Source organism: Pseudophryne corroboree, chromosome 9, assembly GCF_028390025.1.
Source record: "Pseudophryne corroboree isolate aPseCor3 chromosome 9, aPseCor3.hap2, whole genome shotgun sequence".
Lineage (NCBI taxonomy): Eukaryota > Metazoa > Chordata > Amphibia > Anura > Myobatrachidae > Pseudophryne > Pseudophryne corroboree.
In genome coordinates, this window is record NC_086452.1 from 28,502,659 (window position 1) to 28,514,625 (window position 11,967).

General features: G+C 45.7%; 1 protein-coding gene across 2 annotated transcripts in view; it reads left to right on the top strand.

Moving 5' to 3' along the window:
* The window catches only part of ZRANB2 (zinc finger RANBP2-type containing 2), a 39,355-nt gene extending 34,919 nt beyond the window's left edge, over positions 1 to 4,436 (top strand). Inside the window, exons 9-10 of one of the 2 annotated variants that reach the window (XM_063939093.1) lie at positions 1,709 to 1,858; positions 3,373 to 4,436. In XM_063939093.1, the coding sequence (XP_063795163.1) occupies positions 1,709 to 1,858; positions 3,373 to 3,439 (217 nt within the window). In that variant the 3' untranslated portion in view covers positions 3,440 to 4,436. Of the gene's footprint in view, positions 1 to 1,708; positions 1,871 to 3,372 lie in introns of both variants that reach the window. The other variant, XM_063939092.1, reaches the window with a different exon arrangement.
* Positions 4,437 to 11,967: the final 7,531 nt, after the last annotated feature.

Here is an 11,967-nt window from a genome sequence, read left to right on the forward strand (position 1 = left end):
TCTCTCTGTGATGCCGTGTTGTACACTTCTCACTCAGGTTCTTTGTAAACTGGTGCAAGTAGTGGGCGACTGACCTCACATAGTGCATTATCACATTTTATAACCCACAAAACGTTTACAGGACCCCCAAAATTCATTCATGTGGAAGCTGAGTATTTCAACTGTGGGTTGTTTTGACCACTTCTTCCCATGTCCTGCAGTATCTATGTTGTGTAATGTTGAGATTTGGGTGTGGATGGTTAGGTCGACAGTAACTAGGTTGACCACTATTGGTCGACAGTGACTAGGTCAACACGGTCATTAGGTTGACATGGAAAAAGGTCGACGTGAGTTTAAAAAAAAAAAAACATTAGTGTAGTTTTCTTTGTAAAGTGTCCGGGAACTTCGATCAAGGTGTCCCGCTGCGCTCGTCACAGGTGACTGTTCCCAATTGTAGTCCACGTGGATTGTAAAGTATGAAAAAGTTCAAAAAATGGAAAAAAAGTAGTGGAAAAACTCATGTCTACCTGTTTGTGTCGACCTTTGCCTTGTTGACTTAGTAACCATGTCGAAAATTAGTGGTCAACCTAATAATACCCCTTTCACATCTCCAATGCCGGATCCCACCCGGGAATTCGAAACTGGTCCTTCCCGGGTGGGATCCGGCATTGGAGACTCTCCCTACCCCTTTCGCTGGCTGTCGGACCCAGCAATGTGCGGGAGGGAGGCGGAGCCGGCGGCGACACTGGGATATGAGCTCATCTCCGCGCAGCCTCTCCCTATCTAGTAAACGGGTCCTGGGAATCAGTTTATGCAGCCACTGACCCGGTATTTAACCTGGCAATAACACTGCTTATAACCCGGGTTGAATTACTGGGTCAGGTGACCCGGGAATATGGAACTGGCGCTTTCACACCGCACACAGACTTGTGTCGACCTGGCAATATGCCGGGTCGATACCGGGTTATTTGTGCGGCATGAAAGGGGTATGAGTGTCGACATAAACACCGGATACCTTGAGATTTAAAGCTAGAAAATAGATCTTAGAGAGTCTGGTTTATAAAACCTATGTAATTTATTTCATGTGTAAAAGGTTTTACAATTGTCTGCTGCGGCCTGTTACATAAACGTGCTAATAACAGGTGTCTACCTGTGTGTGTTTTGGCTGCTTGGATGTTTTAGAGACCTCCATTTATGGAAAGCTCTATCCAGGCTGAAATGCTTATAGAATCCTCCCCAAGATAGAGAGTTTATTTGCTGATGTTTGTTTTACCAAAGCTCTATTATTTTTTATGTCAGTGTGATGTTTGTTTCATGTAGCGTAAAAGCCCGCTTATAATTTTAGATCAGACTTAAAGTAGCCTAAATTAGTCTCAATGGAAGCTATAAATGGGAAGAGAGTAAGTTATGTTATAGGTTGCTTGTAATTACCTACTTTCCTGTAAAGTGAGCGGTCTGCTACAGCCATGGCGTCTGAATGTATTGGTGGCTGCAGACGCTTCAACTCCCCGTTGAAACCTAGTACGAGTGTCCTAACGTGGCTATTGATGAGCGCACACAGTACGGCGTTCCTTCTGTATTTAATGTCTCTCCTTTGTTCATTATCCAGCAATGTTTAATGTTTGTGATTATCCATAGACGCATATACTAGAATGCCTTTGCAAATGTTGCATTCAAATGAAGCTGGTTTGTTCCTGCATTAAATCCTCTTCATTTTCAATCGCTAAAGATCCAGCTCCAGGTCCCAACAGGGGTCTACTTCCCCGAAAAAAAGATCTTGCGCAAGTTCACGGTCCTCGTCATCCTCCGAGAGGGGAAAGAAAAGAAGTCGCTCCGGATCTTCGTCCCCTGACCGCAAAAAAAAGAGATCAAGATCACGGTCAATCGAAAGGTTTGGGTTACTGTAGAATTAGAAAGGGGTGGGGAGGGGACATTTCTTAGTGAATAATCTAAATGTGGAAAAATGGAGCAACTCTGAAATACGGCGAAACAGTGTGTTCATTGCCTTTCTTAGAATGGATGATAATTGTACTATGCTGTCATTATAAAGTGCTTGGCTGATGCTCTAGTTATAATTAACAGCTCCCATAGGGGCAGATGTATTAAGCCTGGAGAAGTGATAAGTGCAAGGTGATAACGCACCAGCCAATCAGCTCCAATATGTAAGTTTGAGAGGAGCTGATTGAGTGGTGCGTGATCACCTTGCGCTTATCACTGCTTCATCATTTCTCCAGGCTTAATACATCTGCCTCATAGTGCCTTGTGTCTGGCTGAGCCTCACTAGTGATCTGCAGTTAGAAAGTAGTCAGATCGGTGCCCAGGTCTGTTGTGTGGTATTACTGTATTATTCTGCAGTAGAATGACCGTTACCATTGCTGCAGCAGTACAATGGATAAAATGAAGGCGAATGAAAGTGCAGCTGCCACTGATGTACAATGAGGGCTGTTTTGCAGCTACTCATGGGAATGAAGCCTGACAATACGTGTGTCCTCCATACACCTAGGAGGGAATTCAGATCTTATCACACCCTCTATCTCCCATCTAAAGTGATGGAAGATAGAGGGGTGATATTCAAAAGCCCCCTTTATCGCGCTGATTGCCCACATAACAGTCTGGTTTAGGTGCGCAAAGCACCTAAACCCTACTAAAGTAATAAGCGCTATTGTGAAAAGACCCGTTTGGGCGCCCAAACGGGTCTCTTCATGCGCATTTCAGCTCGCTACCCCCCGGGGGGGGTAGTGAACTGAAATGAACTTGTTGGCAGTAACATTAGAATACAGCCGGCGGGCACGAACGCGGCCGGGAGGGGGTAACATTTGAATCTGGCCCCTAGCTTGCTCAGAGGCAGAATTTGCAATTAAAAAAAGCTTGGTGAGTTAAGACGTGAGGCTGCGACATTACCCACACAGTCATTTCTTTACACATGGTGCGCGTTAACCACAGCTATGAGCGGCCACGTGCACTAGAGCCCTTTTTATACAGAATCAGACTCGGTCACGCACACGTACAAATGTTGCATATCCAGTTGATGAGTGCAAGCTAGCAATTTAGTTTTTCTTGCGCTCTTTTGTTTTATTTAGTCAAATTCTAGCTAGTTGGCACGGCTGAAGCCACAGTGGATAAGGGCACATCTGAACACGAAAGAACTTTATCCAGTGCTGACTGTTACACTCACATAGAACTAGTTCCTTGTAAATTGTGAGATGCATTATTAGGAATTTGGGTTCCCAGCAAAAAGGGTTTTAGTCCACTACAACACGTTGCACTGTAATGTCCCGTGTGTGTGTATAGAAGATATATATCGCTGTAGACACTACCTACACTTTGTTTGGTAACTGAGTGATAATTGTCAAGTCATTAACAAAAAACTACTGTTCAATTTCTGTTTTGCAGACGCAGACCGTCTCCCTCTGGGTCATCTCATTCTGGCTCTCGCTCGTCAAGTTCCAAAAAGAAATAAATATTTAGTCATAGCCCCCTATCCAGTATATAACGCATGAGGAGGATACAAATACAACAGTGGCGTAAGGGGAGGGGCTCTCTCCCACGCTGTACTTACACCATCCGCTGTAGCCGAGGTGCAAAGTCTTGTGCTTCCACTACGCCAACACAAAACTCAATCCAAAAGTAGCATTTTAAGCCATAAGTCCCGTGCTCCGTTCCTCTGTCACACCACGCGGTGTGGAGTAGAACACCATACGTGGCAATAAAATGGCTGAGACTTTTTGTTTTTTAAACATTACTGTAACTTGTCCTTAAGACTTTTGTGTATATACATGTTTACATGTATCTAAAACCTTACAGCATGAAATGTGAATGTTTTATCCATATCTGTTTTACAAGCACTATGGCTTAAAATGCAGACCGGTATTTGAGCAAAACATTAATTAAATGAAATCTGTTGCTTTTACTAGAGAATCCTATATATTTTGATGGTGTTACAAGGTAAGTATTAGGTATTCGTATTATACAATCTCAGTATATCTCTAAAAAAAACTGAGCTTGGCAATTTTATGACCAGAATTTAACGGAATAGCCCTGACATTTATGAAATAACATCCGATTCCCTTCTCTGACACCTGTCTACTCACTCCTACCCCTGTTTTAGTGGGTCAGTCTTACCTGTTGCTTTAACCTGCAGACAGTTGTATTTCTTTGTGCTACATCTTCTCTCGAATGTAAACTGTCGCTCAGAGTTCCTGTATTTGTGCCTATCGCTTCCTTAAAGTTACTATTTAAATATGTGCAGAACATCTCCCCGGATGTCATAGGTAATCCATAGTTCATCCATCTCTGTATTCCAAGGATGAGAGTTTCAACAATTATTTAGGAAATGTCACAATTGAATGAACTCTTAGATTAGGTTTTTTTTTTTCTATGTCCGATTTGGCTAAAGTGTAGCTTAATTTAGGATGATTATCTGTAGCCGTGTGAAATAAAGAGAATACTGACTCGTGCGTCACATTCCTTGTTTGTGCTTTGTGAAGAATTCTCGACTATAAAAATGCTCCTTGTGATCAAATTATCCGGAGAGTCATGACCATGTCTCATTTGTAGTCGATAGAGGTCCCTATTATGCGTTATCTTCAGTATAACGACAAACATTGAATTTTCCGTGTGTTAGTATGGCCTTGGTGACCTGTGTTATAACATATACCCCTTTTCCACTAGCTGTTTTTACCCGTGTTTTTGCACGGGGGCGCGCATCGACACGGGTTTTTAGTAGGTGGAAACGGGTCAACACGGGTTGAGTGACCCGGGAATTCTACCCGGCTATTTACCTGGGTAGAACACGGTAATGACACTGATAACGGTGCAGTGGAAACGGTCATTACACGTGTTTTCAGACCCGAGTAACGCTCTGAGACGCTGATTGGTGCTTCTGGGGCACTGGTAGATGATGTCATCCCTGGGAGACACGCTGGGCACATGCAGGCACCGCAGCAGCAAACAAACGCGGATGCACATCTATTGCAGCAGCTACAACACTACGCTGGGCACATGCAGGCATTGAGGCAGCTTGCAAACAAAACACTCTGAAGTCACGCTGGGTACATACAGATATTTTAATTGCAGCAGCTTCCAAACAAACAGACCATATACAGCAGCAGAAGCTCCAGCACAGCAACATGGCTAGCCATACCTGGTCAGACACAGAGATCAAAGAGCTGCTGAATATTCGTGGAGAGGAAGAAATTAGAAGGCAGGTGACTGGAACAGTTAAGGATGCTATCGTCTACAAGAACATATCCCTTATGATGGCAGAAAAGGGGCATCAAAAAAAGCAGCAGTAAACTGCAAACAGTCTGCGACTCCATGCTAGACACAGCTACTGCACCGGCGTCCATTGCTGCAATGCTGTGAGCAGGCCCCACCCCTCCCTTTTGGTCCTTTTGATGACATCATCTTGATGAGACAGTAAAAAGTCCATTTGTAATGACGGCAATAGGCTTTTACAGAGCTTACCCGGGTTAGGTGGAAACAGATCAGACACGGGAATAACCCGTGTCGAAGTGTAGTGGAAACGGGGTGGCCGACACGGGTTGTAGCCGTGTTAAACATCCCGGATCTGACACGGTACTTAGGTGGAAAAGGGGTATTACAGTAAGTTGGACATCATCTCACACCTGCATCTTTACATAAGCTTTTCAGCTAGTATGGATATCCTGTTCCACACATTGCTTAAGGCAGTTTTCCCAAGGTAGCCCTGTCAGTGCATGTTTTCCATATCTCCTTGTTGGCGCGCAGGTGTATTTATCATTGACGGACACATTTTAAGAGATCCATATGTGGTATTTGTGAGTCTGAGGCGAACTGGAAAACATGCATTGTTCGGTTTCCCTGAGGACAGGGGTTGGCAAATGCTGGCATAAATTATCTTCCAGATTGCAAACACACAGTTATGTTGATGACTTAATGGGTAAGCAATGTCTGGCACTCCAGCTGTCTGGGAACGACTCCCAGCATGCCCTGCCACAGTTTTAGCATTTCCCAACAGCAAAACTGTCTGGGCATGCTTGGATGTGAAGTTCTAAAGCCGCTGTAGTGCTGCATGTTGCCTACACCTGGGTTAGGAACGTAGAATTATATAAATGCAAATGATAATTGTGGTGTGCTCTACAATCCAGAAATGCTGCATCAGATTTCCCTTTAGAACATCAATGGCTGAGCGTATATTGTGAAAGCGCAACAAATTCTGTTGCGCTATTTAAGAAACTTAATAATATGCGCTGCGCATCAGGTCATTTTTTTTTTTGTGCAGAGCTTGGTCCAAACCACATGAAAAGCTGTAAGGTCAACTGCAGCCTTTAACCCCATCAGTGGCAGGTTTTCAATTTAAAAACACACCCTAGGGGGTGTGTTTTTAAATTGAAGTGGGAGCGGGGGAGGAAGGTGCAGGGGGGGTGAGCGATGGGGCAGGGTGAGGTAATCACCTGGCGTTTTCCCGTGAGGATCGCCAGCCCCAGCGTTGTTTCCCGGCCGCCTTGCTGCACCTGGGAATCAGCATAAGCTGTTCTACAGCTATGCCCGCCCCCCGGCCAATAGGAGTCTGGGGGCGGGCTAAACTCCATAATGCAGTATACTGCTTCCTGGGCGCCGTGTACGCTGCGCAGCTGTCCCTGGGGAATCGGGCAGTAGTATGCCCGGAAGATTTCTGGGCATACCACTGAAGGGGTTAATTCTGTTTGATGGAATGCCCCCTATAGAATATTTGTCAAGGACGACTATGAGACCTGTCCCTGATGCAGACACTCAGGGATGGCTCGCCTAGGAGAGTCTAAGCAGTTAGAATTCCCTAGATGGACGAAATTGTGTGCACCCTCTTCCCAATTACTGGTTTGGTGTATAAATAGAAGCAGAGAGCCGTATAGTATCCAAAGTCAAACCGCATCTATATGAGATCTTGGTGACTTTCTAGATCGAGCAGGTGGGCAGAGGAACGCAGCCTCTGGCAGACGTTGTGAGGAGTTTGTGGGTTGTTTCTCTGGCTGAGCAGCCACACGAGCGTAGTGCCACATGGAGTGATGTAAATATAATGACATTGCACCCTGGAGCAGTACAGTAGAAGCCTGTTCTCTGGAGTAACAAATCACCATTCACCATCTGGTACCGCTGACTGTAAAACTTGGTGGAGTATAAATAATGGTCTGAGTCTATCGTCCATGGTTTCCGTTCAACTGCAGAATAATCTTACTGGAAGAATGGATTCTCTTTGCAGAGCACAATCAAGTCTCTTGCTCCTCAGGCAGATTTCTGTTCCATAGTGCATGAGTCCATAGGGAAGATGGTGTTAACCTTAAAGGGGGGGGGGGGTTACAATTTGCTTAGAGCCAAATCTAGCTTCTATAATAATGGAACAAGTTGCGCCGTTACTAGTCTGCTCACCTGCTAGTATTCGTCAGTTAATCCTTCTGATTGAACGGGGATGACTGCTCTTGTCATGATTCTTAAGGTCGAAGGTTTATCTAATGGCGTGTCTTGGCTAGGAATTGCTGGAGTCTCTGGGGCATATATCTCATGGTGTGAAGAGATGTTTTCCAGCTTCCTTTCAAATTATCCAGTTTGTAATCTGAACAGCGATCTGATTCTTTGTCCCTGAAAGGCTTCAGCTTTGTCAGTCGTCTTCCAGGACAGACCGTAGACTGGCACAGTTACCTGTACTGTAGTCTGCACATTCAGACCGTACATTCCTCTTGTAACTGCAGGACCTAAACTTAGTCTTGACAGCTTTACAACATGCGCTGGATTTGCAATCTGTGTGGTAAGAAGAGTAAGAGGTCAAGGGTCTCGTTCATGGAGACCTCCATATATATTTTGTGAAGAGAAGACCTCTCCGAGCAACTTTACTTTCAAAGTGTCAATTTTCCATATGCTTCATGACTTGTATTGCAATTGGGTAATCTGTTCCTTCAAGTGTGAGGTCTCAGTCGTACCAGGCTTTTGAGGGCCTCATGGGTGAGAAGATGCACGGCATCAGCTGGAGAGCTGTCGGGTGACACTACACAGAATATGTAGGGTCAATGTTTTCTACTCCAAACGCTGTTTTGGAATGGGATGCACCAATGATGGGGGGGAAACAAAACACACAGTTGTTATTAGTCCTAGACCATCGGTGGTTGCAAAACTGACGCTGGCCATTCCTGTTTGCTGCACTGAAGTGTCTGTATGCGACAGGTTCTACATACATGTGTATCATGTCTTGTATCCCTGTAAGTTGATTGATGGTCACCTTTCTGTAGATGGCTTCAAACCTACAATGCAGAAACAGGATCATCAGGGATGGTAAGTGTAAAGTTTGTCATATAATCTGATAACTTCCCAATGCCCTTCTGCTATGATTATTATGAGTGCCTTCATCAATTTAATGTTGCCAACTGTTCTTAAGACATGTTTTCTCAGTTGCCCCCTGTTACTGAAACCTGATGGTAACATCAATTTACACGGTTTCATGTAAGGTCCTAAATCTAGCGCAGTATCCTTCAAAAACACTGCAGGGAGTAAAAGGGTCCACGATAGGGTCATTATTTGGAATTTCCTTACAAAGTTTTAACAGGAACATTCTGTGTAGTGTCATTGCGATGGGATGAATATAATGGTCCCAGTCTAGTGGCTTGTCTGTGTGCAGGAACAGTATATGGAGCTTTTCATCTGCTCCGTGACTCATAACTCAAGTCAGCGGTTCAGTTTGTGCGACCGCGTCCTCTAATCCCCATGGGTATCGGAATTGCTTTGTGTGCGTATGCTATCGGGCACCTGGGGCCACAGGCGGGGTGTGATCTGCCCCTTTCCTCTTGGAGTTCTAAACATGGTTTGTAGGATTCGGCGCTTCCCATGGCAAGATTAACAGCTGGAATACAGCTCCTGGCCTCCACATAATAGGGCCATCATGCTAGCGAGAACATACACAAAATGATGCAATTTTTCTGGTTTTATATAGGGAGACATTTGTGCAGATAGCGTGCTTGGCCACACCCACCCAGCACAGGCCACACCTACTTTACGGCTCACTATAAGGCTCTAGATCGTTTCCTGCACCAGGCCCATGTGGCCCTTAATCTGGCCCTATGGACCCCACTTGCTTGCCTGTACAGATGGCAGTACCAGAACCATTCCGCTGTAGATTGTTATTGGGACAATGCCCATGTTAATGAACCAGTTAGGATTCCTTTCATGGTAATGATCATCCATTCTCTACTAATTAAATTGCTGTTCAGCTGTGTAATTATATATTGAGCAGCCTCGGGCTCTTCATTAAATACCTTGATATATTTATTTTGCAATCTCCATTTTTTTATCTCAGTGTGACGCTTTCCTACTCCAGTAATTGTGTTTTCTGAATGGAAATCTATATATCGCCTGCGTTTACTGGGATTCATGTGGAAGCTGGTGCGCATTGTACAGCTGTGTCAATATCAAAGTGTGGTTCTATACATCTGTGTGTTTTATACTACAAAGAACGGCTGTAAGTTCTCGTGTACACAGCGCCTAATTCAGACCTGATCGTAGCCCTGCAGGGCCACGATCAGCCACACTGACATGCGGGTGGTCACCCAGCACAGGGCTAGTCCGCCCCGCATGTCTGGCCTGCCCCCCCTCCCCTGCAGAAGTTCAAAAGTATTGCACAGCGGCGATGCTTTTGCACTTCAGGAGTAGCTCCCGGCCAGCGCAGTTTTTGCGTGCTGGCCGGGAGCTACTCGTCGCAGCGGCTGCGTGTGATGTCACGTGGCCTGCCCCCGCGCAGTCCAGCCACGCCTGTGTTGGCCGGCCTGCGCCCACAAAATGGCGGCCAAGTGCCGCCCCCTCCCGCCCAGTGACCGTCGGCAGAGGCGATCGCTAGGCAACGACAGCCGTCGGCTGTCAGCCATGCTCCGGCGCGCTGCGCTGCAGTGAACGTCAGCGAGCGATCAGGTCAGAATGACCCCCCACAGGCATAAGGTTAGATCTGTGACTAGTGAAACATTTCATCACACACAATATGAGCCGCTCTGACAATGGCGGTTATTCTGAGTTGATCGCTAGCTGCATTTGTTCACAGCGCAGCGATCAGGCTAAAAATCTGCAGTTCTGCGCATACGGCGCACGCGCATCGTACAGGCACAAAGAACAATGTAGTTTTGCACAGGGTCTAGCGAAGCATTTCAGTCGCACTGATGGCCGCAGAGTGATTGACATGAAGTGGGCGTTTTTGGGTGTCAACTGACCATTTTCAGGGAAAAACGCAGGCGTGGCTGGGCGTGTTTGTGACGTCAAAACAGGAACTGAACAGTCTGAAGTGATCGCAAGCGCTGAGTAGGTTTTGAGCTACTCTGAAACTGCACAAAAAACTTTGTAGCCGCTCCGCGATCCCTTCGTTCGCACTTCTGCTAAGCTAAAATACACTCCAAGTGGGCGGCGGCATAGCGTTTGCACGGCTGCTACAAACTGCTAGCGAGCGATCAACTCTGAATGACCACAATGACCGGTAGAATTACAATACACGCACGCCTTCCCTGCGTGACTTGTGGGCCAGGTACTCCATTAAAGTTGTGACCTGTTCTGTTTAGCCCCGCACAGATCTCACTTTTATGACTGCAAAATAGAAGCAATAGACCCAGTCAGGTTTTTATTATTATTTACTAAGGTGTAATTATAAAAAGACATGAAACGGTGCATGCAGGCTGGCGACATTAAGTTTACAGCAAGTGGGAATTGGATGTAGACTCCGGGAAGAGGGTAAATATAATTATCTATGATGCGTTTATAGTCGCGACTTTGGGATTTAATCCTCTGCCTCAGCGGTCTTGAGTTTTATGTCAGGCTTCTCGGCTGTATTGTCCTTCCCGCAGGAGATGTGCAGAATTATAGCCCTTGTTATTCAGCAATTCCTTTCCCGTGTGACGTGTGCTTCCAGTAATGTAACTAATCATACACAACTGTAAACTAATAGCAATGAAAGTACACGTGTCAAAAATAGAAAATACAATTTAAGCCAAGCTGTCAAATGAAGTAACGTGCAAGGATTTCCAATGTCTAGGAACCAGGTTAGATTTGATGTAACGCATTTTATAAACTACATTTACAACAGGGTGCATTTGTGAAGCCTTTACTTATACTGTAAATCTATATCCCCTATACAGGAGTCTAGAAAAATAAGGGGTGTTTAATGGAATGAAAAGGAAAAATGGCCATATGAAGGCTGGATATGACTGTACATGGTCATCAAGCCACCTACAAGATGTTCAGATTGGACCATATACGCCTATGTACAGTATAATATTCAGGCTAAGTTGCCAGATTGCCCCCAGCGTAGCCGACAGCTTTCCTCGGCCCCGATACTGTGTTGGGGGCGTGGTCCACTTGGGGAGGTGTGGCCAGGCCCCCTCTCTGCAAAAAACCTGCCCCAAAGTACAGTTTATTTCTCTAGCATCCATAAGGGATATTGGGGAGACATAGTATGATGGGGTATAGACGGGGTCCAAAGGAGCCAGTGCACATTAAATTTCTTCACTGGGTGTGCTGGCTCCTCCCCTCTATTGCCCCCTCCCACAGGCAGTTTAGACAAAAGTGCCCTCAGGAGAGGATGCACACTCGAGCTCCAGAGAGGTTTCTTCAATTTCTTTTAAACTTATTATTTCTCTGACGTCCTAGTGGATGCTGGGAACTCCGTAAGGACCATGGGGAATAGCGGCTCCGCAGGAGACTGGGCACAACTAAAAGAAAGCTTTTAGACTACCTGGTGTGCACTGGCTCCTCCCACTATGACCCTCCTCCAGACCTCAGTTAGAATCCTGTGCCTGGCTGAGCTGGATGCACACTAGGGGCTCTCCTGAGCTCCTAGAAAGAAAGTTTATTTTAGGTTTTTTATTTTACAGTGAGACCTGCTGGCAACAGGCTCACTGCATCGAGGGATTAAGGGGAGAAGAAGCGAACCTACCTGCTTGCAGCTAGCTTGGGCTTCTTAGGCTACTGGACACCATTAGCTCCAGAGGGATCGACCGCATGGAACTG